Here is a 25384-nt window from a genome sequence, read left to right as displayed (position 1 = left end):
TTGCATTCAAAGAATTGCACTTCACAGTTGCACAGTTGGATTGTATTGGAATTCTTTAGGAGCACTAACAGCATGTAGATAAGGCACTGATTGATACCTTCCCTTAGGGTTTACAAAGGTATTTGAAAAATCCTTCACTGCAAACTTTTGAAAGGTACTAAGCAGCCACATTTAGGAGAGAAAACTTGGGGCTGGATAAGTCAAAAGATAGGCACAGGCAGTAAAATTATCAGTTCTCTCAGCAGGAGGAAGTGCCCACTGGTGTTTCAGGGATCCTCTGCTGCCCAGCACATCCACAAATGAAGTTCAAGAGGGAGAGCCAGAAGATAAACAAATTTGCTGATGGTGGAGTTATTTAACTGCAAGGGCCAACTACAAACTGGCAGAAAGAAATTCACGGTATATTGGTGTAAAGTGAGTCAAACAGGCAAAATTATCATCATCACATAGAACCAAGGATTCTGAACTGTTAGGCTTGAGATATTTCTCAATTAGTATTAATCAGAGCTCATTAGCAATCAAAAACAAAACAAGCCTTTGAAGTTAATAAAAAGGAAACCATCATTATGACAGCAGAGTATGGTGTGCCTACATCTTGAGTGCTGTGCAGAGTTCTCTCTCACACTATCAAAAGAGAACCCCATAAAATTGACAGAAACATCTGCAGAGCTGATTATACTTCAAGAGTAGATCTTGGCCATTCAGTATCCTTCTGTCAAGTACAACAGAGAATTTGAAGGGTGCTTGATTTTTCACAGAGGCTCAAGTAGCACTTGTTGATGTTAAAGTATCATTAACCAAAAAATCAGTTTTCTAGCAGTATAAGCAGCAAGCTTCCTAGACTGGCAAAATAAATACAACACATCATTAAGGAACTAGTAAAAAAAAAAATTCCATTTTTTATTCTTTTGAAAGCTGCTGAAATACTTTTATTTAAGGCTTCATGTTAAGGTGAGGCACATCAATGGCTTTATCTAAAATTTTATCTTGCATGCCCTCAGCTAATCATTTCAAGAGGTAACTGACTTATTATGATAACATCTATGAATGTACTTTTTTATTAAATAAGTTATACAACACTCATAAAAAAAAAAGTTCTGGTTCCATAGCATAATTATTTTGACAGAGAAACACAGGAAACTTTTTCCAGAATTTACTTCAGTGTTTTTTATTCCAGCCAGCATTTTCTATTTCCACTTAAGGGGGACAGAAAACCAAGAAATAGTTAAGCTTAGATATGCTTTATAAACCATTAATTTCAATTACCAACCCAAATACCATAAAGACCTACAGAATCATCTCAAATTCACATAGTTGCTCATTTCCAGGATTTCACGGGGCTAAGAACAGATGTGTGTCAGAAATCAGGAAACTGGCTCAATTCCTTTGGGATTCTTTTTTTCCAGAATGGAAGCAAGGGGGAGGAAGGGTAAAGAAGAAAAACAATTTGACTGAAACATCACTCTTTCTCCTGTCTTAAAAAGAAGTAGAGGCTTTGAGCAGAATGGCAATATCAGCTATAGCAGGCAGCTCCAGATAAGGGTTCAGATGTATAATTATCAGTTCTGATAAGTCAGGGATCAGAGCTTTTTGTCTTCAGCATTGCCTACAGCACTTCCTTTCCCAGACACACTACAACCAGATTAGGAAAGATAGCAGATAAGACACAAGCAGTACAGAGGATAGTTCAATAGTGTATGCTTTGAGCACCAGCAGAGGAACATTATTACTGCTGTAAGCAAACCTCCTTTTCAGTACTTCCAGTATCTTGTCCAACACTGAGCCATGCATTATGAAGCACAAATAATCCTCTTTTTTCCCCCTTTTTTAAAAACTACTCTGCACAAAATGTTCTTATACATCAGAATTTACACTGTTCCAACTAGCAAGTTGCTACTAACACACCTGACAGCAGGGAAGTCCTATAAAAAGGACAGGTTGTTAATGCACTTTCTTAATCTTAGTAGCCTTAGAGTGACAAAAAGGTTCTTTATTTCAAGGACTATGTGAGTAGTTCACATTTTCCATATCAGAAGCAGCACACTTCCTGAAATTAAGTACATCAGGGAACAATAAATAGACCACTGACACTACCTATATTTCTGCATTCATTGATTTGTGATACATACTCATTCCTTGGTAAATGAAGAAGAAAAGCTCAAATGCACTACCCCAGCTGGCGTCAAGAACTACTCATATTTGACATTTAAAAAATATCACAAGGTATATATATAAAGAGCCTTCCAAAAGAAGACCCTTATTTGTACTTCACTTACAACCAACAATTTTTCTGCACATCACAGTGAGTAAGGCAGCACATAACTCATAAACCAGAAAAAAGTTATGTCTGCCAACATCTTCATCTTTGCCTCTATCCCCTTCCAGAGTAAAACCCCACAGTATCATTAAGTCTCTTTATTTTTAATTTTCTTATATCAAAACAGTTTGGATTCTTTCTTTTTCAAGTATAAAAAAACAGCAACAAAGCCTTTAGATCACACAGGGGCTAAATTAATTACGTTCAGAGGAAGGGTGGAGGGAAAGAAAAGTCGACAAAAGTAATATAAAGAGTCCTGAGTTTTCCTATTGGCTCTGCTTGAGGGCCCTGAGGCTGGGAAGCAGCTGGTCTGCACTCAGACGCTCCTCTGCATTGGCCTTCCAGCAGCAGCTGATGATGCTCTGCAGTGTCTGTCCCACCGGGGACCGCTGGAACACCTCGGCAGCCAGCGAGGGACGCAGGTTGTAGGCGACCACGGCATAGAGCACGTACTGCCGCTCTCCCAGGTACGGCTGCTCCCGCATGACAATCTGCCAGAGGGTGATGGCAAACGAGTAGATGTCTGCTTTGGCAGTGACCCTCTCCCCCTTGAGGAGCTCAGGGGCACGGTGTGTGTACGTGCCCCCTTGCTGGCAAACATGGGTGCTCTGGGACAAGCCCTTCTCCAGTTTCTGGGAGCACCCAAAGTCTCCAATCTTGCACGCTCCCTGCTCAGTGATGAAAATGTTTGCGGGCTTCAGGTCCAAGTGCACAATGTCCTGTGAGTGCAGAAAGGCTAAGCCGGTCATGATGTCACAAGAATAGCACACGGTCTCTTCCATGCCCAGGGCCTTCCTTCCGCATCCTCCTTCATCGTCCTCCCCCTCTCTCCATGCACCCCCAGTGCCATAAATTACATGGTGCAGAGTGATGTTACCCACGTACTCCATGATGATGGTGCCCAGGCTGTTCTCGCTGGCTGGGGCACACGTGCTGGCAGCCACCACACGTACCACATTATCATGCTGGAGCTGGGCCACGTTCAGCTCAGCCCAGAAGCTCTGCCGCGATGCCAGCCGGTTTTTGCTGCTCTTCTTCACCTGCTTCACAGCCACCGTTGCACCATGGTAGGTGGCTTTGTAGACAGAGCCGAAGCCCCCAGATCCTAAGGGCTGCAGGAGGCAGAGCTGGTCCCAGTCAATGGAGTACCAGGACAGGCGTGGAGGCAAGCGATGAGTCCTGGCTGAAGAAGCTCCCCCCAAAAAGCTTTTGCTGTCTTTGCCAGGGATAACTAAAGGGCTGCTGCAGGGGCGCAAATTTGCAGAGGGTGAATACTCAAAAGAAAGAAAACAATTAAGAGGAACAGGTGATGGCATAATATGAAGGAGAAAACAACAGGCAGCTACTAAGACAGAAGACTAGAAAGCTTCTCTGACAGAAAGGACTCTCACTGACTTCCAAAGCCTTTTATCCTCCCTTCACCGTTTTCTCTCCCTCCCCCAAATGAACTGCATCTGTCACAACTGTCAGAACCAAATCAGATTCACCTGGAAACATTCTTCTCCAGCCCTGAAGCAAATCTCTAAGAAGTCAAGGCAAACGGATTTAAAGCTAAAAAATTAACTCATAAGTATTTTGCATCATTTCTAATCTCAAAAGAAAAATAAATATGTTCTGCCCATTGAATGCCTCTAGCAAAATGCCCCAGGAGTAAATAAAGCAGTGACTGGTGAATGCATTACACCATGGCTCCAGGCAGGAATGATCAGCATCAGGTGCATTAAACAGCTCAAAGTCTTTGTCAGTGGAAGCAGCTGAAGTGGCGACTGCTAAAGTTTGATGAAACTATGGCAGGTGTAGATATAAAAGTGTGTTTATAGGAACCTACCACTTAAACATGACTGGGGGACTGGTTTGGGTGCTCAGCTTTGCCTGTGTAGGACCGCAACCTTAATAGCAGCATAAAGACAAATTATTGTTCTGTATCATCCTTTGGATACAGTAACTAGAATTACACATAAATATTTGGTCATCTTCCTGTCACACCCCATGCAGTACTACAGGTGTGTGTTTCTGGATCCTTCTTAGAAAAATTATTGCTGAATTTACAGGGCTGTTCTGGCAGAAATCAAAGAAACATAATTTTTTGTTAGTGGTCCATGTGGTTTTTAAAGGGCTTTTTTGAATTTTGACCCTCTCACTTATTTGCAGTGCTCATGCTAACTGCCACAGTGTTTGGTACCTGCTGTACTGCTGGACAGCAGAGCACCCTCATGGGACCTATACAGCTAAGGATTTTTGGATATTCCACTATCTCTCTGTACATGTTGACAAATACCTTGGAGAACCTGGAAGCCATTTCCTACCTCCTCACTCTTCCTCTGGATGTCAGATTTTTTCAGTACAGATTCTGCCATGGGACTTCAAACTGACAGTGCCACCTTCTCCAGGGTTTATTTCTGGGCAGCACCAACTCTGCAGGCACTTCCTGCAGGGGTTTCCTGGTGTTTTCATTTTTGTTGTCTTTTTTCCCCTCTGGATGAGTAAAATGCAGCACAGGCTGCTGAGGGGGGGTTTCAAGGTTTTCACCCAGACCATGTGCAAGCAGAACTGGAATGTTCTCCACCTTGAAATGGGTTCAGTTGTTCACCTTAACACACAAACCTCTTGTCACAAAGTCATCTGACCCTCCCTGAACTCCTGATCAGCTCGACCAGAGGGTTTCAAGACATCACTTCTCAATGAATCAGTGATGGGAGATCTTTCCAGTACTGAGATCTAGGACAATCAGGATAAATTTGCCACAGCAATTCACAGGGAAGCAAACTTGGACCACAGATGAAGGGGAACGGAGAATTTGGGTTATCCTCTGGCACCGTGAAACAGACAGACTGGGGAAGACCTAGATAAATAGGTGCTAATAGGACTTGTTAACAAGTGAGAGCCTAAGGGATGCTAAGAGACCTCTAAGACCTGCTAAGATATTAAGGGATGCTAAGAGACCTCGCAAGGGCAGCGGGTGGGACAGTTCCTGCAGATGGGACCGCCTGACAACACAAGGCTCCTCTTCCCTGAAGGAAGGGCTTCTGGCAGTGCAGAGACCCCAAGACCCATCAGGACCCACGCCCCGTGAGCTTTCCCTTGCACAGTGTGGGATAGCCAAGTAACACCCTGCTGCTAGCCCTGCTTTGGGACGTCTCTCTGGCTCATCATCAGTCACACAGGGATGTTTTGGGGGTGGGAGAGGACCAGAGGATCTTTAGTGTAGTTTTATATATTCAGTGAAATCAGCCATGGAAACAACAGGTATTAACTTTCCTCTCTTGAGCAGCACTACCATATTCAGCTTGTATGCAGAAGTCTTTCCAATCTTTGCAGAGAATGTCTTCCAGGCAGCTGAGCTGTGATGGAGATGAAAAGCTGCAGAAAGTGAATGAAGCTACTCTCTCAGAGAGAGAAAATACTTTTATGCCCGTTTTCTGCTAGTAGGGCTCCAATTCTTCAGCAGGCTTCTGTGCCATAGAGCATATAAAAGCTCTAGAAAGCTCTAGAAAGACATTTCTGCTCTGAATTCTCCAAGCCTGTTTTCACCAAGTTATGGTGGCAGTGAAGTTCAAAGGGAAAGTTGGGTGTGGGGAGGCACAGGTAGAAGGATGTGTGGATGAAAAGATGGAGCATAGACCTGTTAAGCTGACAATTGTAGCAGCCTATCTGATGTTTGTGAATGCTATAAAACAGAAAGAAAAATCTGTGTTCATAACATAGACATGATTAGGGCTGTTTCCAAATTTATTTGATTGAAATCACATTCAAAAGGATATATCAGACCTTCCAAATTTTTATTTCCAAACTCCATGTCCTCATCTGTCAGTTGTCCTTGTCCTTTTGTTACCATTTCAGGTAATTTTCTTGTTACCCTTTTCTGTCAGAAATCTTTCTGGTTTGCCCTGCCACGGTAGACATCGTTGTATTGTTCTTGGGGAATACACTGAACTTCTGAACAGGAAGAGGGGCATTCTTTGGGATGTAAAATGCCTCAATATAATTTACTGTTCTGCCTCAATCTTACGGCTGAGGATCAAAGCAAGGGAACATCCAGAGTCTTTCAATGTGAACATGATTAAATCAGATTTAAATGCAAGCAGGCTTTTATTCTTAATGAACATTATTTTCCTGTAAGGTATTGGTAATTTGGCTCAGGGGCTTCCCAGGGGCCACAATTGCTGTAGGATGTCTGTGCTAAGCCCTGTTTAGCTCTGGCATTACCACAGGTGAGGCTGGGGAGCCACTGCAGAGGGGAGCAGGGCTGCTGGGGACATGCCGCCCCTTCTCTCCCGGCCACCCTTCCCCAGGGCAGCCCCCAGCAGCCTCCAACCACACAGTTCCCATTGCACTGCCTTTTCCATCAGGGAAAAGGAAGCTGTAGGAGCCAGAAGTCATCAGTACAGAATGCAATAGGAACTTTTACAAGTGACAGGAGGGAAGCACACAGTCTGTGTCCCATGCAATATGTCACAATAAACCACAATAAACTACAATAAACCACAGCAGCAATGGGTTTGTTCCAAGCTTGTGTGTTGTATTTCTTGCAAGCAAAACGTACCTGTGCATCCAGTGCTGTACCAGCTGCCCAACCTAGTCTGTGCTTCTGGATGAAAAAGAATACAGAATCTCACTCGGTTCCCCCATTCATATTTAATTTGCATAGCAGGAATACAGAAACTCTTTGTTGGCCATTGCTCTTAGTTACTACTGCTGTTTCTGGTCACTGGACAGAAGTCAGCCCCAATACCAAAGGCCTTAAAGGGCTGGCATGGATACAGCACATGGCACAACACAGGGCATGTACCAAACACCAGTTTTGTTTTCATCAAGGTGCATCGCTCTCGTGGTTAATAGTGATTGTCTAAAACAGGAGGACAGGGCTGGGGATCGGACCTGACTTCAGAGAGTTTAGGAGTGTATAGTTATACATCTGTCCTCAATAATTACTTTATTTCTTTGTACATTTGGTGGTTGTACCATGAAACAATCCCTTGAAGGCTTGGCTATCCAGAGGCTTCTAAGAACTGCCTTACAATACAGAGGTAGCACTGTGTTTCTATTAGGTTACTTTGTAACCTTGCTAAAGCAGCCAAATGTAGCTCTTCAGTACTTAAATTACAGTCCTACTCAAAGCAGGACAGTTCCATAGCCTGTGGCTTAGTGACTTCTGAGAGGTTTTCTTCTCTGTTTGAAACCAAGAGTTTTCTTTTTTTCTTCTTTAAGTTAGTCCCTCTGATCTCAGCTTAGGATTTGATGCTGAATATACATTCTCATGCACAGAGTTCCACAGTCCAAGCGTTGTTCCCAGTCCCACCTCACAGACCTCAAATGATATTCAGAGTTGCCTGAAAGGAATTCTGATATCATCAATTGCACAGGTGTTAAGTGATAGCATTGTCTGGAGCCAGTCCCCTACAGAGGCTTGCTCTGGAGACAGGCCACTGATTAACCACTTTTTCCTTTTTTTTTTTTTTTGTTTTTTTTTTGTTTTTTTTTTTTCTTCTTTGCTACAAGAACAAGCCAGAAAAGAATCCAGTTCATGTTTCAGAGTTTGGCTGTTTTGGTGAGAAAAATGACACCTTGGAGCCACAAATACAAGCAAGTTTTCATTAAAGAAGTGAAAGGTAAACCCAAATGCAAGGAAAAAATACATCTGCAAGAACTGTGATGCTGTTTTACTGCTGAGACATCATAATAATAAACATTTTAAAAGGTTAAACCCTAGTTTATAAATAATAAGATCAAGTTTCAAACACACATTGCCAAACAGCTGTTTGATGCTCTTCTCCCTTCACGCTAAGGTTACTCCATGTGTTCAAGAGCACGAAGCAAAGGCTCTCCTTACCTGAACACACTGAGGTTTTAGCTGCAGGCACTGGAAAGGCAGGTGAGGTTTCACAGCTAATTTACAGGGGTCTCAATGACCACGGTGCACCAGGCATAACAATCTGAGACCTGCTGCTGTAGATTAATACCACAATTTCAAAACAGCTCCTTGTGACAACATAAAAGAATCCAAACTTTGGATAAAGACAATGAAATGCAAACTACAGGCTCTCACCCACAGCAGTATTTCCCGGCCATGCAAAGACAGATACCTATCCTGGCTGGTTGAGTGCTGTCACATGGCAGGCACCTTATGCAGTATTTTCAGCCAAATTGTCCAAGACTAGTTTTGCAGTTTTGCCCCTGGAGCAAAGCTGACTTTGCTGGGTCACAGGGAGATGCCAAATATAGTGGTGGAATTTAAGACTTGTAGCTTTAGGACAGCTTCAATGCTCAATGAGAAAAAAAAAATCACAAGGACTTGGGGGAGGGGGGGTAATGTTAGTGCTAAGTCTAGTGCTGGGAGGCTGCTGCTTTGCCAGGTACATGGATTTAATGCTGATGCCCAGACTGATGTTTAAAGGGGTGAGTCTCTCCCAGCAGCTTGCACAATCCCAGTAACACAGATCATGCCCAGCTTTATGATGTATGTTAAATACATTTCCATAGCAAATGTGGTGGCTTCCTGCAAGCATCGCCTCTTTGGACAGATGTAGAGGGGAAGGGGCAAGACAATCAGCTAAATTTGGTGGCTCTGAAGTGGCCTGGGTACTCTGGTGGGGCACAGCAAATTCACAGAGGTTGCCTTAAGTTGAAGGGTTTTAAGCCCAACATTAAAATGGGTCATACAATTCAAGTCCATAATCTCAAGGCTTCCAGTGAGTAAGCAGAAGCTTCTTGTAAAAATACTGCTGAATTCAGCCTAAGCTGAACAGAACATATAAACTATGGGGCAACCCTGTAATACTTCCTTGGTATAAGGAGTCTAACACTGACAAAATAAAAGGAGACTATTTTCAGGTGAGACTTCAGAAAGTTTGGGACTTTAGTCTGTGTTTATTTGTCATAAATGTTTGATATTTGATAGTCTTATGTTACAGCTCAGATGTTGCTCACTTATAGCATGCCCCCAAACCACACAAGGCCTGAATTTTATTTTTATTTTCAATATAAGTACTTGTGAAGGAACTTTAAGTATTTACCCATGACCATATGTCTAACAATTTAACACAAAAGCTAGTAAGCCGGAGTTGAGCCTAATTTGAGAGGAACAGCATGCACAACTTCTCTGCTGAAATTGTATCTAGGACTACACAAGGACAACTGACAAACACCTTCCTCACTGGAGTCTGTGCACCCTTTAGATAAACTGCTGTTTCTCATAGATTAATCAAGTAATTGGAAGAAGCTCTTCCAGCTTGCCTGGGAAACCACACACTTTGTTAACTTGGGGATACCTTAACAAAGAATATGATTCACTTCGAACTTGTAAAACACAAACACTTTAGACTTAAACATTTTGGAGGAAGCCAAAATGAAAAAAACCCAAAACAAATTTATCAACTTCTGCAGCTTGGATTACTTTCCCATGCATACATGCATACATACATACATGTGCACACTAATATTCAACACAGTTTAAGCAATGTACTGATTTTTAGAAACTGTGACTCCTCAGGTTTTCTGCACTACTTAACACATTAAGCAGAAACCCGGCATATGAAAGCCATTCTTCTTTGTACGTGGCAGTTCATTGCGACAGTGAGAATCAGTCCCATGAGTAAACTATCAAGGGATCAATTCAAATGATTTCCAGCTCAGCCACAGCAGCCATTACCATAGGCCTGTTTTCAGAGTGCTCAGCTGACAGCTGATGTCTGTTCAGTCCCCTCTGAGGCAAACTAGCTTTGTAGCATTTCTTGTGGTACAAATATCCCCAAATGAAACAATGCTGAGTGATGACAATGACAAGGAAGAAGAGAATTGTTCATTACATTTTTTACAAATACTCATTTCTCTGAAAAATTACTTGAGGACATGCAGACCATTACAATAAATAAATAAATAAAATGACAGAAAAATAAAAGTACCAGGCATGTTGGTATACCTTTATTAGGAGTAGAGAAAGTTCATACTGAATTACCTGCGATACAGCACATGAGCAGGAACTTGAAACTTCACACTACTGCTAGGGTCTGTCGTTTTCAACACCATTATCTCCAGTGTTGTTCAAAACAGAAATACAGTGTTGCTGTTAATTTGCTAAAGGCCCCAGCTCACACTGATAAGCACCAGTTAATCTTCCAATATACTTCTCGAACTATTAAGTACAGACTAAGTTTTGTAGCAGAGTTTATCTTGCTGTCCCACTTGCTGCCTGTTTGTGATCGCCAATCCTTGCCGTGTGAACAGCAGCTGCCACTTTGGAAAACTTAATTTCTATCCAATTATATAGAATGTTTTGATTTGCAAAGCAGGGAAACCAACAGCATGTACCTGCTCAGCTCTTGCTCATCCAGCAGTAGCTCTGCATTAGTTCTGAATTTCTCTGTCAAAAAACACTTTTTATCCTAGGGTATACTTGTATGTGGAAAGGAAAAGAAGGTGTAAAGAATGAGGGCAAGAGAAGGGGAAGACCAGAATAGCCTTCCTCTTCCACTCCTGGAGGACAGTGAGACCAGGCATAGAGGATACTACAGAACCGTTTTCCTGTACTTCTGCAAATTTTGGAAAGAGGCAGTTACAGGAGAGAGAGAAGGGAAGATGTCTGTGGCTTCGAATTTAACAAGGAAATTCTGGAGGGATTGCATCAAGAGTAACACAACAGATGTCATCTGTGCAATCCCATTCCAGTTACTGCAGAGGCTAGAGGCTATCTGCTTGGAAGGAGGACGTATTAAATCAGTAACAGTGGGTGAGACCAGCTAGGACAGCAACACAGTGAATGGGGTGGTTTTCTCTTGAGGGGTTGCATGTGGGGTATGTGCTTGTGGGTGGTTATAAATTGTTTTGCGGGTATTTCATATCATAGAGCATGTGCTGAGCTTTTGACTCTCGATATAACAAGGCCAACCCTCTCAAACAAGTTAGACACCTGTGGCACAGAAGTGGTAAGTCAGCTCAGAGGAATGGGGTAGAGAAAGGAAAGATGTGGCGAAGGCAAAAGCCAGCAACTCTCTAACAGTCATTTCCCTCCAACTGGGTTACAGCAAGGAACCTACAAAGCCAAGATTTGGAAAAGAGAGGAACTCAAAAGCAGGGAAACACAGACAGGGCTGAAGATGTTAACAAAATATGTTCCAAAAGGCAATGAAATGTGAAATGCCACTCTTTCACTTTCCTGGCAAACAGTCTATGCTAGGGAACACCTGCGTGGAATGGGCAGAGGTAACTTTCTGCAGTAGTGTGCAGGCAGGCTGCTTTGTCTGGCTGCCAGGCACCTCTTCCCCCAGCACTAGCCTGGCTTCCTCAGAAGTCAGTGCCACAGCCAGATGGATTTCTATGGGATCAAAGCAACCGAGTTTCCCCTGAAACATCCTAAATACTGTGTCTAGTACATGCCACACCCTTCAAGTTTGTCCTGAAAACTACAACAAACGATGTATGAGACTTGCATGAACCTGCAATGATGGGGAATCACTCACTATGTGTCCTAAAGGAATGGTCCCGCTATGGATACCCCATACTTACCTTCCAGTGTCTCACAGTGTTTCAAAAATGCAATTTGATGGCAAACTCAATTGCTTCCTTCAGTTCAGATCTGTCTTGTCACAGACACAGTAGCATCATCCCATTTGTTCCTTGGTGAAATCATGAAATGCAGATATTTCTGCGTTAAGATTTTCTGAAAAACTGACATTTTACCAGTCATAAATTATAAAGACAATTATGCCTTTAAACTACACCCAGCAAAACTGGATGTACTCTGTAATTACTTCTTGTAATCCCAAACACGCAGATCAAGATTATCTATTGAAATGCCAGGCGTAAGTTATTCATTAACTAAAACCATTCTGTAATTTTATTGATATATTTTGTGGAGTTCACATATTTTTGTACAGCAAACATAACACTGTAGGCCACAAGAAGCTGCAGCACTATTGTTTAATAGCAGCAAGGTATATTTTATAATCAGGGTATGTGGACAATAAATAGTCTGTTTCTTTGGATGTGAATGTTTAAAATGAAGTTCTGCTGCAGCTTCATAACGTGATTGCTATTTTACAGAGCTTATACACAAAAATATATATGCAATCTTTTTGTCTATATTTTATACAAATACAACAGTAGTTTGTGAATACATTTTAAAGTACATATACATGAAAAGCAACTCAATTTCCCATATCACAGGATAGCAAATTTTAAATGCAAGAAACATATACAAATTCAGTCTGGAATGCAGGGTTTTCTGTGTTCTTTTTTTTTTTCCTCTATTTTTTTTTTTTGACTCAAAACTTTTATCATTAAAAACATTTTAGCATACAAGTCCAAAAAATTTTTCTACTAGCTAAAAATCAGCAATCCGAGTCAGGTTTGGGTGTGACATCATTCACCAATATACTCTTCCTAGTTTTTGTCTAAGGCTTTTAGTAACATATAGTATGTTCTTCACTCCACACCATATAAAAAGCCCACATTTAACATTAACTAGCAGTCACCTATTTTTGTGAACAAGAGCTGGGCTTGTCAGCGTTTAAATTTGCATGTCCAAAATTTTACTTTTGCAAGTGCATATGAATACATTGTGGTGTTGCACAAAGTTCATTAATGACAAATTCAGTCACAGTATAAAAATATATCATACAACTATAGGTCTAGTATAGTCCTTTTTTTTCTATGGGTAAAAATACATCTGAATGAGACAGGGAGGTTTGTAGCACCATGAGAGGAGTTGTATCCCAAGTTACATTAGCAGCATGATCCAATATAACAATATTGCAGGAGTGTTTCTGAGGAGATAAACATTCACTCTGGTTCAACTGTACCACTGAAGCTTATACTGAAAAGTGTTTACATATGATTAGCAATAGTTCTGTGTCACTTCCAGGGCTAGATAACTGTTATCAAAAGACACTGCCTTCCAACAAAAGTAAGACACCCTTATTGCATAAAAGCTTTGGGACTACCCAAACACATTTTGAACTACTGTGGCGTTACTTGTAAGTTGAGCATGATGCTAAGTAAGCTGTGGTTTAAACTGTACACTGGGGGGAAGCAGGACGGGCAGCTAAGCCTATAATGGTTTACTACATACCAGATAAGTATATATATTTCAGAGGCTTATCTATAGACTGAGAAGAATACAGGAGATGCTGCTAAACCAGTGTATGAGACAGACATAACAAAGGATGCAGGATCCCCTCAACATTTATGGATGCAGGATCAGGCCCAAAGTTAACTTCAGACAGCAGCATAGCGATGATAGGATGTGATAAAAAAAAAATCTGTATCAAATACTGCATGTTAAATATTTTTGACAAAGTTTACCATCAAGAACTCCAGAAGACACAGTTTGCAAATGGTGAGGACAAACTCCTAATTGTTTCTGACTGGTATTCAAGATGGCAGTAGAAGACAGTGTAGTTTGAAACATGTAAACCTAGTAAAAACCATTGTAAAACCCTTAAGAAAGACACACTGGTTCTGTGCAATATAGCAAATTGATAAGAAAACACTGTAAAAATGTACCTGTTTAAAATTACAATGTCTACCATTTTGTACACAAAGCATTATACCAAAGGCCTACATATATGTAATCTAATGGCACTTGAAACAAATTATAATAAAAGGTTTTATAATAAAAAGCATAACCTGTAAGAAATTTTCTTAAAAGGTTTAGGTTTTCTTTTTTGAAAGTGCTATATCTTGTAATATGTGTAACATAGAGGTTGACCAAGCTTTATTTTAAAAAATATTGGCCTATAATACAAGTTTAGCTCACTAGGCAAATGATCCTGAAAATATGTACTCTTAACATTCATTATTAGCTTAATAAAGCAATCAGCTCTGGCTCATGTTTCAGTCAGTATATGGTTTTTAAAAACCGCTACTGCCAAATTAACAATAAATCACTCTATTCCACAATTTACTACTAAATAAAGCACAAGCAACAAGTACACAAAAATATATATATTTAAAAAAAAAACAACAACAAAACAACCTTACTAGAAGTTTAGAAGTTGCACAAAGAGTGGTGCATGATCAGCCAGCCCTCCCCCCTCCCACCAAGAATCCAAGGGAAATCAAGAAAACGGGGTTTAAAAACTGATGGTTTAGTAGTGGCCAATATTGGCTCTGCCTAAGTGATGCTCAAGAGCACTCTGGTGGTATTGGTATTGCTTAAAGGGTCAGTCTGCTTCCACGTTACCCTACATCCCAGTTCAGCTGCAAACACTCTGGGTGCAGCCACCCACTGAAACCCTGACTGAATGAGGTTCAATATCTTGTCTGAGGTCTCTATTTCTCAAGTGAAATGTACATCTACTCCAAGTGAAATGTCAGTCCCTTTTCAGGAAGCTAAGGCACGAACAAAGTAGTAAGGGTTCTGGCTACGCACTAAGAAATGGGTGTTGGCAAAGTGTCTGTGGGTTTTGTTTTTTATGAAGTCCTTTGGCAGCTGGGGCCGATAACAAAGTGGCTCCAGACTGGATATTTGTGTGCCAGAGGCTGCCCAGGGAGGGCAGCGCTGCCCGGCCACACTGCTGGGCCAGCTGCAGGATGCCAAGCACTCACAGCTTTCCTCTGCTGCAGGGAGAGTCGCAGATGCTCAGCTCCATGGGGGACATAACCCACCAGAGGAATCAAGTCCATTTATCTTCACCTCAGATTAAAAGGATTGAGAATAAACCCAAGTTTTTCTTAGGTGCGTTACGGTCGTTCATATAAACTAGAGTTACATTCGGTTGCATTCAGCTTGTGCTCTGTTCATCTGTGTTTTTCTTTCCTTTAGAAAGGTGAATGGAAAAAAAGCAATATTGAACAAATCATTCAACTAAAGATGTAAGTAAGCGAGCAATCTGTTTCACAGAAACCAGAGGAAGCAGTCGTGAAGCAGAGCTAAATGCCCACTTTGAGATAACATGCTCCTAAACCCAAAATCTAGGAGTAGTTTGCAGAATTTCAAAAGGTATTTTCCTTATTAATACATCCTTATTTTAATGCCTTTGGAACACAAACACATTTATAAAAATGTTATTTTTTCAGTAATAAAATTTAAATACACATATGTATAAAATAGTAAAACTACACCTGCATATTGCTCCTAGCATTAAAAAAAAACAGTAGGAGCTACTGATAAAACATCCGGAGCATGAGCTCCTTAAATGGGAGCAACTTTTGTTTCTGTGAAGTATATTTAGTTTAACCACTTAAAACCTTATATGAATCCTCATTATTGTTTAAGAGATACTAATGTACTCCATATCCATTTTTTAATTCCTTGTACAAAAATGACAAGGAAAATAATGTGATTGTTGAATTACAGCAAATCTAGTTTGCTTTTATGCATCACAGGGTTGGTTGTTTTTTTAGGGTTTTTTTTTTCCTCTTTTGGTTATTAGGGGTTGGGGAATAGAATATATTGCATTAGGTAAAAGTGGTGTAAGCAATATGCTTTTACTTCACTCCTAAGAGTCCTGTCTTTAAATCTTGGCAATGGGCAAAAAGTCCCTAACCAAGTACCCAGGTGTAGAAAGTGTGATTAACATCTAACTTGCTGCTTAGGAGGACATAACACACCATGTAACACAATTGAAAAGATCACTCCAATAAAAACAAAACAAAACAAAACAAAAAACAAACTGGTAGTTGCAAATTTACATTCACTTTCTGACTGCACACTAGTTTTGAACTGAAAATAGGTACACGCTTTCTGGCTGGACTTGATCCACCCTTTGGCGGTGGCAGCGGGGAGAAGACTGATGCCTACAAATGTGAAAACACTACTGGAAGGTTCCTATGCAGTACTCTTTCTATGCTACTAAAGAGAAAAAAACAGCAAGTTAAGAATTAAAACAAAAACTGCGACAAAATATTCTGCATTACTACATTACAACACTTCTATATTTCAAGATCAGACATTAATTTTGCCTGTTTCCCTATACCAGAGTCACGAAAGCAGAACAACACAGTTTCAAATTCAACTTGAAACATGTCATTTAGGCAAGCAGAGATTCCCTGTCGAAATTCTGTTCAGCCCTAATTTTAGAGAATTATACAATTTTTTTTTTCTTCTGTTATCCATAACAGGCCACCAAAATTTAAGCCAGAAAATGGCAAAATTCTTAACAACTTTTATAATGACTTCAATACAAGTCAAAATGCTATATATATGTACATGTGTATATATGGACTTCTATATATACACACACAAGTTTTCAGAAAAATCTGAATTCTATATTTATTTTAAAAATTTAGATTTGTCATTGTAGAACAGGTCAAATGTGTCACCATTTGGGAAGAGGACTCGTTTGGAAACAGACTGGAGAATTTTTTTCCCAGATCTCAGGAATCCTTGTGATACATATTTTAAATGGATTATTTGCAAATAGTAAAATATATTAAAAGATAAAAGTGGCAGTTCTGCCACTGACATCAATAAAACAGAATAGCTGGTATGGTTGAAGTTTTAAAAACGGGATGAGTGTTGTGAGTTTGCTTGGGACGACTTTCTACTGAACATTTTAAATGTGTAAATTGGCAGTGAAAATGAAAACAATACAATGAGACTGTTTAAAAAAACCCCAACAAACCAAAGTAAACACAGCTGAGAATAAACACTTTCAAAACACTTAAAAAAAGTTAATTTAAATTTCTTACTGGCTTCATGAGATTGGTACTGTACAAAAGCAGAGAATTTATAATGTCTTATAGTAGGCACTAAGTTAAAAATGGTCACCTAAGGCATTTCTACAAATAGACAGTTAACAAGCCAGCTTTGTACATCCTATTGGAAAGCTTGATGAAATCGTGGTAGGGTGGTGGTTGTGCTTAGACTGCTTGTGAAAGCTGCTGACAATGAGTGCAGAGACCCAAGACCTATACTATTGCTAGGATCTTGTGGATCCTGGGTTTGTGGTGGAAGTTGAGTCATAGAAGAATGTGCCTCCTCTTGCGTATAACTCATCCCGAGGTTCCCCACTGAAACAGAAGGATTATAAGGAGGGCCATTTACAGGTATGAAGTTGAACAGCTGAGAAAAGTCCAATGATGGGGCGTTTAGAGGTTCGCTAATAGGAACGGAGCCCTTGGAAAGGGAAACTTCCCCAGACCCATCATCTAGTGGACCTACTTGTGGATCCAGCCCTAGTTTTGATGAAGATGCTTGAGAATCCTGGGATGAAGAAGGCATACCACTTTGCAACTCCATTAAGTAACTTTCAATTTCTCCTTTCAATGGCTGTTCTTTTTCAGGCATAGAAATTGCGTATGAGGTAGTACCGAGCGGATATTTCAACGATAGCTGGTGAGAAGGGTGGACAGACTCCATATCTATTGGACAAGGCATTCCCAATGGTAACGATGTGGCAACCATTTGGTGTGCAGATGCAGAACTCTGCATGGACTGAATCTGAGTGTTGTAGAGATTTAATTGCAAAGTGTTTGTAAATGGCTTTGATGTCAGTTCACTGGAAGGTAAAGACATCACTGGAAGCAGCTCATCCTTAATAGGCACAGAAACATTGCAGGTAAAGGGATCTAGAAGGTCCATTGGCTCTGTTTTGACCTTCAAAAGTTCTTGGTTGTGACTTTTCTTCATGTGGCGCGTGAGGTGATCCTTCCGCCCAAATCTCTGTGCACAGTACTGACAGAGGAAGTCCTTTCTTCCAGTGTGCACTACCATGTGTCTGCGGACATCCTTTCGGGTGTAGAACCGACGATCACAGTGTTCACACTGGTGCTTTTTCTCCTTCACTCCACCCGATGACTTGCCTGCATGAGTTTTTAGGTGCTCCAGCAGCACTCCTGTGCTTTCAAAAGTCTGCAAACATACCTTACAGGTGAGGTCACCACTTGTTGCAGCATGCAAAGCCAGGTGACGTTTGAACCCAAGCTTGGTATTGTAGTTCTTTCCACATTCTTCACACTTAAAGGCCTCTTTGTTGGGATTGTGTGTATGTAGGTGATTCTTTAGGTGATCTTTTCGGTGAAACATTTTCTCACAATAATTACACTTGTGGGTTTTCTCAGGAGAATGAGTAGCCATATGCCTTTAAACACAGATATATTCTGTAAGTAATTATTTTGATCAAAAAACACACGTGCTCATTTTTTAATGGCAGCTAAATACTACACTAAGGGCTGCTTTGCAACAGAACCTTTTAACTGAAAGCTTGACACTACAAAGACAGTTTGACAAATTTAAATATAGCAAAACACGAGCCATTTCTCTTAAATTGACACTTTAGTTTTGGTGGGTTTTAGCTACTGTAACAGGGGTATATGGGCAAGTATGAAAGTACTCATGTAAAAGTCCATAGCCAAAGAACTTTCAGTCCATACTCTTTTTCTTGTGACAATTCCTTATACAAATGAAAATTCTACGCTCATTAAAAACAAAACAAAACAAAACAAAAACAAACAAACAGAAAACAAAAGCAGAAAACAAATTAAGAAACAAAATCAAAGACATTAGCTTGCAAACTTAGGTAATTTAGAATTCTAGAAACAATCCAATGGCTACTTTAATTAACACATCCTCTCTGCAATCAGCTGAAGGTGTACAGAAATATATACTTTTACACGGCTTAACACGGCCAACATAAAATAGATAATATAATCTGAAAGATAAATAGAGTTTAATACCTTAGTAATTTGTACTTAGAAACAAAGGCCTTGGTGCAGTCTTGTTGTGTGCACTTGTAGGGCCTCTCTCCTGTGTGAGAGTATGAGTGAACCTTTAATTTCTCAACACTGTTAAAGGCCTTGTCACACAGTTGGCAAGGAAAGTTTTTTCTTGGTTTGGTTTCACCACGCTTACGTTTCCCTGAAGGGACTTTCTGGGTATCTCTTACTTCTGACAAATCACCAGGAATGACAGTGGCCATCGCAGCCTAAACCAGGCCTTCTTGTTGGACACTTGGGAATTGCCCAACTCCACTAAATGATTTAGCTTTAGATGGCTTCTCAAGTTTCATGTGGTCGTAAAAGAAAGCAAAAGGGGACTGGAAAAAAAAAATAAGAAACAACTAGTTTGTAACTAAACTTAGATTTTGAAGTTTACTTGCTATGTGATGCTTCTGAATAAAACTTAAAAATAAAGTTAGGTTCAGCTGGTCTAATGTAATACCTACAGGTTTCTTTATACTATTTGCTGCAACTCTTAAAATGCATTGCTCAGGATGAACAGATCCACATATGCCCTGAAATCACACCTCAAAACCTTCCCCTCAAGCACTGATGGAGAACAGCAAAGTTTCTGTCAGATTAAGGGAGGCATGAGGCAAAGAGCCTACCTACCCAGACACCTTTTGGCAGTTTCCGATTTCAAAGCAATTACAGCCGCGCCTGTGGTGTTTGCACAGACATCCTCACACACACACATACATACACACACACACACACACACACACACACACAGCTATCGGAGTCTGTGAGCCTCAAAACATTTGAAAACCTGCACAAAATGCAGCAGTACCCATGCTGGCACTAGGGAGGGCAAAGCTCATGTTCCCTTTCAGATGTACCTCCTTCCCCGTGATTACTGCACATCTACACATCTACTCTAGCAAAATGCATGCACTGACAATGATGCCTAACACCAGGTGAAATTCTCCTGTAAACTCACCCTCTGCTAACAGACTTGATCTATGAGCGACAGAAGTCTCACAGATTAGGGTTGGATTAGACAGATCAGAGTTTTATCAGCCCAGTTCTGGAGACCCCCAGCCTCCTCATGCTACCCTGTAAGACATGAAGGCTGTAAGCATTCAGACTCAGGCTAGCTCAGGATGGAGGCTCCAAGTCTTGCCCTGCAGCATAGCAAAATGTCAACTAAACCGGAGGCTTTCATTGTCAGGAGGTGCATGATGTGACTTGTGTCTGACTTGTGGGTGAGAAGCTTTCAATTTGTCATCTGGTATCATATAGTGGCAACTGAGCACCTGCCATCACAGGGCACTCAACAGCTCATCTTTGTCAGGGGTTGCTGACAGCTTCGCTTCATCCTCGGAGCACAACTGCTACTATAGATACCAAAACCCTGTGCTACCCACAGTGGGAAGGGTGGAGCGCGAGGTCTGCAGCAGCGGGGACAAGGAGGACAGCAGGACAGCACTCAGTGCAAGCATTTGGGAGGGCTGGAAAGCCCCAAAATTTAGCTTTTCTCCCTTGAAAGTGCCACCATCCACCCCCAGCCCCGGAGTCGTGGCTGGCAGCTGCTATCCCCTCCGGTCTCTGCCGTGCAGCTGCGCAAGAGGCGGCCGGGCCGGGTGGCACCGGGGCCGGGCAGCGGCCGGGCCAGGGCTCGGCGGCCGGGCAGCGCCACAGCCCCGGCAGCAGGGCCGGGGAAGCCACAGCTGCTGGAACAGGTGGAGCTGGGCAGCTGGAGCCGGGCAGGCACCACCAGGCTGCAGCTGCTCCAGCCCAAAGCCACCTCCCAGGAAAACAAACCGGGCTCTTCCCTGATGGCAGTGAGGGAGTAGCTGGGAGGGAGCTCCAGCTTTAGCTGTCCTCTCACCCCTGCTGAGGGAGGGAGCCAACTGCTCCAGAGAAGAGTGGAGAGCAGTGCCCAGGTGTGCTGGGGGGAAAACTACACACTCCTTGCAAGTGCCCCAGCACGGTCCTGGAAGAAAGCGAGAAGGAAGGTAAGCCTGTGTTTTCTTCAGTGCCTGGCAGGACAGTAGAAGCAAGGAGAGGAAGAAGGGGAAGTGCCTCTTTCTTATTTGCATTTTAAGAAATCCTCAGACTGAGACTTTCATTTAAAATTGTGTATACAGAGTATGTCTTTGTCTAAGCCTTTTCCTCCCTCCTCCCCATTTTCCCTTGTCTTTAGAGGAGGGGAGAAGTACTGGGACACCAAAATGGAAATCTGCTTCCTTTCATCCCTGAAGTCCTTGAATGACAGGTTAAACTATGCTATGTCCTTTAAACAAGCAGTTTTGCAAGACCACCTTATTCCCTTAAATTTTATAAGAAAACACTAACTTCTTTTAAAGATACCTAATGAGAGAAAAGGCATGTCTTTAAGGTCTGTCTTGATTTCAGGTTTGTCTCAAACTCATTCTCACTCGTGGGATGAAGCCTGGAGACATCAGTTCCATGAGTGGGAAAATGCACAGGTCTTCAAAGTATCAGCTTAATTTTATTTTCTGTCTCATAATCAACAATCTAGTTTGTTAATTCTATTTCATAAGAAACAGTTGTTTGGAGACCTAGGAGCAATAATTTTTTTTCAATAAAAAGTAAATGAAGACCAGTTCCAAAGGCTTCAATGAAGCCACCAATGTTACCAAAAAGAGAGACTGATTCACATCAAAGTTGTGATATATCTGTGGATTGAAAGGTATTTTTTTTAATATAGGCTTTAATCAGAATCCAGTAATAAAATAAATTTTGATCTTCTGTTAATGGACACACTGGTCTTCAATGCATATTGGCCTGAATGTAGAATGAAATTTTGTTTTAGTCTAATCTTTCCTGACAAATGAAGTTCAGGGGGGAGAAAAAAAAACAACCTGACCTACACTTGCACAGGGTACTTTTATACCATGCAGCCACCTGCATGAGACCCACAAGAGCTGAGAGCACAGCAGTCACAGCCCTCACAGCATGGCCAGGGCACACTTACAGCCCCAACAGGGTACAAGGCATGCAGCCCCTCTGGCCCCCCTGCCAAAGCCATACCTAGCCCGAGACAGGGCAGGCAGGGTTAGCAGAAAAGGCAAGGGAACAGCCTCCACAGCCTGCTGCATGAGAGTGGCACTACTCCGGCCATGCTGGGTCCAGAGCTCAGCAGCATGTGGACTCTGTGCCCAGACAGTGACAAGAGAAGCAGGGACAGCAGGAAAGATATTGGGAAGGAGGATGAGCCACCACAGGGAGGGAGAGCGGACAGAACCAGGATGGGGGTGTAGGGCTAGGGAGGCTCAGGGAGTGCTGCACAGGCATTGGGAATATCTAAGGACATGAACATAGGGGTTAGCTGGTAACACTGGTGTGGGTGGGAAGGAACTGAACATGCATCAAGCTGGGGTGATGCAGCATATGAGGCCATGCAGAAGGGTGCTCTGCAGAATCTGATGTGACGTCAGAAGCAGCCTTTGCTGTAAAACAGCGAATTAAGCTTAACAAATTAACATCTGACAATTTCTCACTCCGCAATGCAAAGATCATATCTCAGGCTGGAGACCATCCTAAATTCAGGCCAATATAACATTACTGTTATCTTCCCCAAAACTTCAGGTAACCTAGCTGCTGTACCAGTCAGAACATTCACAGGGACAAAGAATTTGGGTTTTGTTTCCTCTACAATCAAAACTAATTAAGCTGACTTTGAACTGTGTTTAAGTGTCCTTAAAAATGCATCATTAGAACAAATATAGTGTGGATCCAATCTTTGACAATGACAGCCTTTTATTTAAAAACATGTATGCACTATTATCTCAGTATCACTTTTCAATAGGTGAAGCAATTAAGAACGTCAGTATTGATCTCTCAATAGCAAATAACCATTTTTTTTCCTTTTTTTGGGTGTGGATATATAGACTGAGCAATGGAGATAAAACTTTAAAAAACCACTGATCCTCAAATATTAAATTTTCCAAAGACCAGCTGAAAGAATTTTATGAGTAATATTGCCTTTTTATGTCTTAACATATTATCACTTAAAATCCACATTCTTACTGGTGCTTTCACAACTGTAGGATGAATGATTATATGCAGTATCAAATATAACAAACACATTACACAAAAGCTTATATATAATACTATTTTTAAAGAAGCATATACTTAAAGCAGGATTAAAGCAGCCTCTGTTCAATGCACACCTGATGTTTGCCCACTAAAGTCCTCAGATTTTGGTCTTAACCAGTTCCGCTGACTCTTCTTGGAGGAAACCAGAATCCAGTACTTCCCATTTTTACTGGTCTGAAAAACAAAAGGAACAATGGACTAGACTCCAGCGAAACCAGTGCATTCATAAAGGCTCTGATGCAGCAAGACCAGGGATTGGAAAGAATTGGAAAGGAAAAGTTAAAAGGGACAGATCCAACCCATGCACAGAACATTATATACTGTTAATTATAAACTGTAGGAATCATTCTTGCATTATCAGTAGTGATTATGCACTTCAATTTGCAGTATACTTACATAATTTCAACTAATGCTATGCTGGACAGTGACACATAAAGAGATAAAATTAGACAAAAGCAAAGGAGTTTTCATAAAGTTAAAAAAAAATTAAAATCCACAGACCACAAATAATTTAGATGTAACAGCAAAGTATGTGAAATGCTGGGCCCAGACTTGAGTTTCTTACTCAGAAAGGACTGAATAAGAGAAGATTCTGGATTAGGCCCAACTTTACTAGAACCTAATGCCTTCATTCTGCTTAATTATACAGGAAATAGCAGCTTAAAAGGTGACCTGCAAAGGAAAATAAAATTAATTTAAAAAAAATAATAAAACCTCTTAATGATGAACGTGCTACAGGTAAATCCCAGAAGAGGGCAAGTCTAGGTATGCCTGAGCAAACTGAGAGGGCCTTTTTGGAATTTCCCTTATATCTCCCTTTTCCCTGCCATCATCCTTTTGTAAATTTGCAGCAGGTCTTCCTTTTCTTGCTAGAAGGCCTCCTGGATGACACAGGTATACACAGAAAACATGTTCAGTGCCTCATTGTAATGGGGAGGTTTATCCTGTCCAATTCTTCCAGATGTGTAAGGGCAAAGCCCTATACAGAGCTCATACCCCACAGCAGGCTGAAGCTGTTTGGCAGGAGCCCTGAAGTAATGTAACATTTCCCCCCACACAAAACATTTTCCTTTCTGGCTTCCCATTCATTCCAGAAATCATTCTTCCTTTTGATACCAAGTTCAGCTCTGCACAACCCCAGCATTCTCAGTCAGTGAGCACAAATGTGAGCAAACAGGTGTCCCTAAACACCTATTAATGTCAGAAGTGCTTCAGAGCAACCGATTGAAGCTCTCTGAGGGCTGAGGAACATTTATGTGGGGCTTTGTACATAGAGGCAGGAGGCAGAAACAGCTCCACTACTCAAAGAAAAAGTTCTGTTTCCAACTAATAAGCACAACCCTCACCTCCACTTTTTGGGGTCCCCAAATCACCTTGTTTAAGGGAGAAAATGCTGGTGACTCCCTACCTCCTCTCCCAGCAAGACCCTTATAAATCAGTTCCCCTGCAATGCCCATCTCAACATCTTCCACTATCACAAAGGAAGAGTTTCACTCCCCAGATGTTTCTATTAATGTACTACTATTGTTAAGTAGACAGTATTTAAGACAGACACATAGATGTAATGGACTAAGTCCTCATGGACTTAGTTCCTTCACTATTCACATTTACAGACTATTTCCTGTTTGCTCACCACACATCTAAAGTCACTCTAGCAAAAAGTAGATGCCCTCAGAGACAGGGAAGGACTATGGAATCAGGGGAAAATGAAGCAACTGGAACAAGTAAATAAACAAGATAAACACGAGAAGTAGCTAAAATGCTGAGAAGAATGAAGGAGGACAGTCAGGTACTCTAATTCATTCATTACCCTATGAATACAGAAAAATCACAATGCAGTAGATCCAGGTGAGGGCAATGCTACACCTACAATTGGTAGATCTCAATTTCTACAGGGCCGTTATTATGTAAAGAGCTCAAGAATGTACACACAAAAGGGGCTATGTTTGTATGAATAATGAAAACATTTACTCCATTTGACAGGATTAAGTGAAAAGATAAAATAATTCCTGTGCTTTTTCAACAATAGGCATGTTATTGGATAAGAGTCTTTTCCTTATGCACAGAAGACAAAAGTTGTCCGTAATAACGCTGATTTCTAGACCACCTTTCTCAGAAGCTTTTGGTGTTAGAAAATGTCTGAGGCATAATACTGGACAAAGATGTACCGTTCTCCTTGTAACTGCTTATAGTCATAGTGTTATTAAGCTTTTCATCTAGATGAGGTAGGAAGAATTTTTAATGAATAACAAAGTTCAAAGTATTCTCCACATGACGCAGAGAAGCATCACACTGCAAAATGCATTGTCACATGCATGTGTCCAAAGCCCACTTGGGTACTAGTAA

The 25384-nt window shown here is 41.3% G+C and overlaps 2 protein-coding genes across 6 annotated transcripts in view; both read right to left on the bottom strand.

Annotated features, from left to right (window-relative positions):
- Positions 1-691: 691 nt before the first annotated feature.
- Positions 692-3731, bottom strand: MOS (MOS proto-oncogene, serine/threonine kinase). Its single transcript, XM_005517145.2, has one exon. It carries the CDS (start codon positions 3631-3633, stop codon positions 2584-2586), a length of 1050 nt encoding a protein of 349 aa, XP_005517202.2. The 5' UTR covers positions 3634-3731; the 3' UTR covers positions 692-2583.
- A 6624-nt stretch (positions 3732-10355) lies between these two features.
- PLAG1 (PLAG1 zinc finger) overlaps positions 10356-25384 on the bottom strand; it is a 53771-nt gene continuing 38742 nt past the window's right edge. For 2 of the 5 annotated variants that reach the window (XM_014257090.2, XM_088060964.1), the window contains exons 2-4: positions 23113-23212; positions 18932-19290; positions 11665-18336 (exon numbers count right to left, since the gene is read on the bottom strand). In XM_014257090.2, the coding sequence (XP_014112565.1) occupies positions 17073-18336; positions 18932-19173 (1506 nt within the window). In that variant the 5' untranslated portion in view covers positions 19174-19290; positions 23113-23212 and the 3' untranslated portion in view covers positions 11665-17072. Of the gene's footprint in view, positions 11346-11664; positions 18337-18931; positions 19291-23112; positions 23213-25384 lie in introns of those variants that run through there. The other 3 variants (XR_015773441.1, XM_014257111.2, XM_014257108.2) reach the window with 3 other exon arrangements.

This window comes from Pseudopodoces humilis, chromosome 1 (assembly GCF_049639895.1).
Source record: "Pseudopodoces humilis isolate 2021_Gansu_Grassland_sample_001 chromosome 1, ASM4963989v1, whole genome shotgun sequence".
Taxonomy (NCBI): domain Eukaryota; kingdom Metazoa; phylum Chordata; class Aves; order Passeriformes; family Paridae; genus Pseudopodoces; species Pseudopodoces humilis.
This window is presented reverse-complemented; position numbering and strand designations above follow the sequence as displayed.

What these genes read in the sequence shown, in the direction of transcription:
- MOS (XM_005517145.2), bottom strand. Translation starts at nt 3,633, where the DNA reads ATGCCATCACCTGTTCCTCTTAATTGTTTTCTTTCTTTTGAGTATTCA.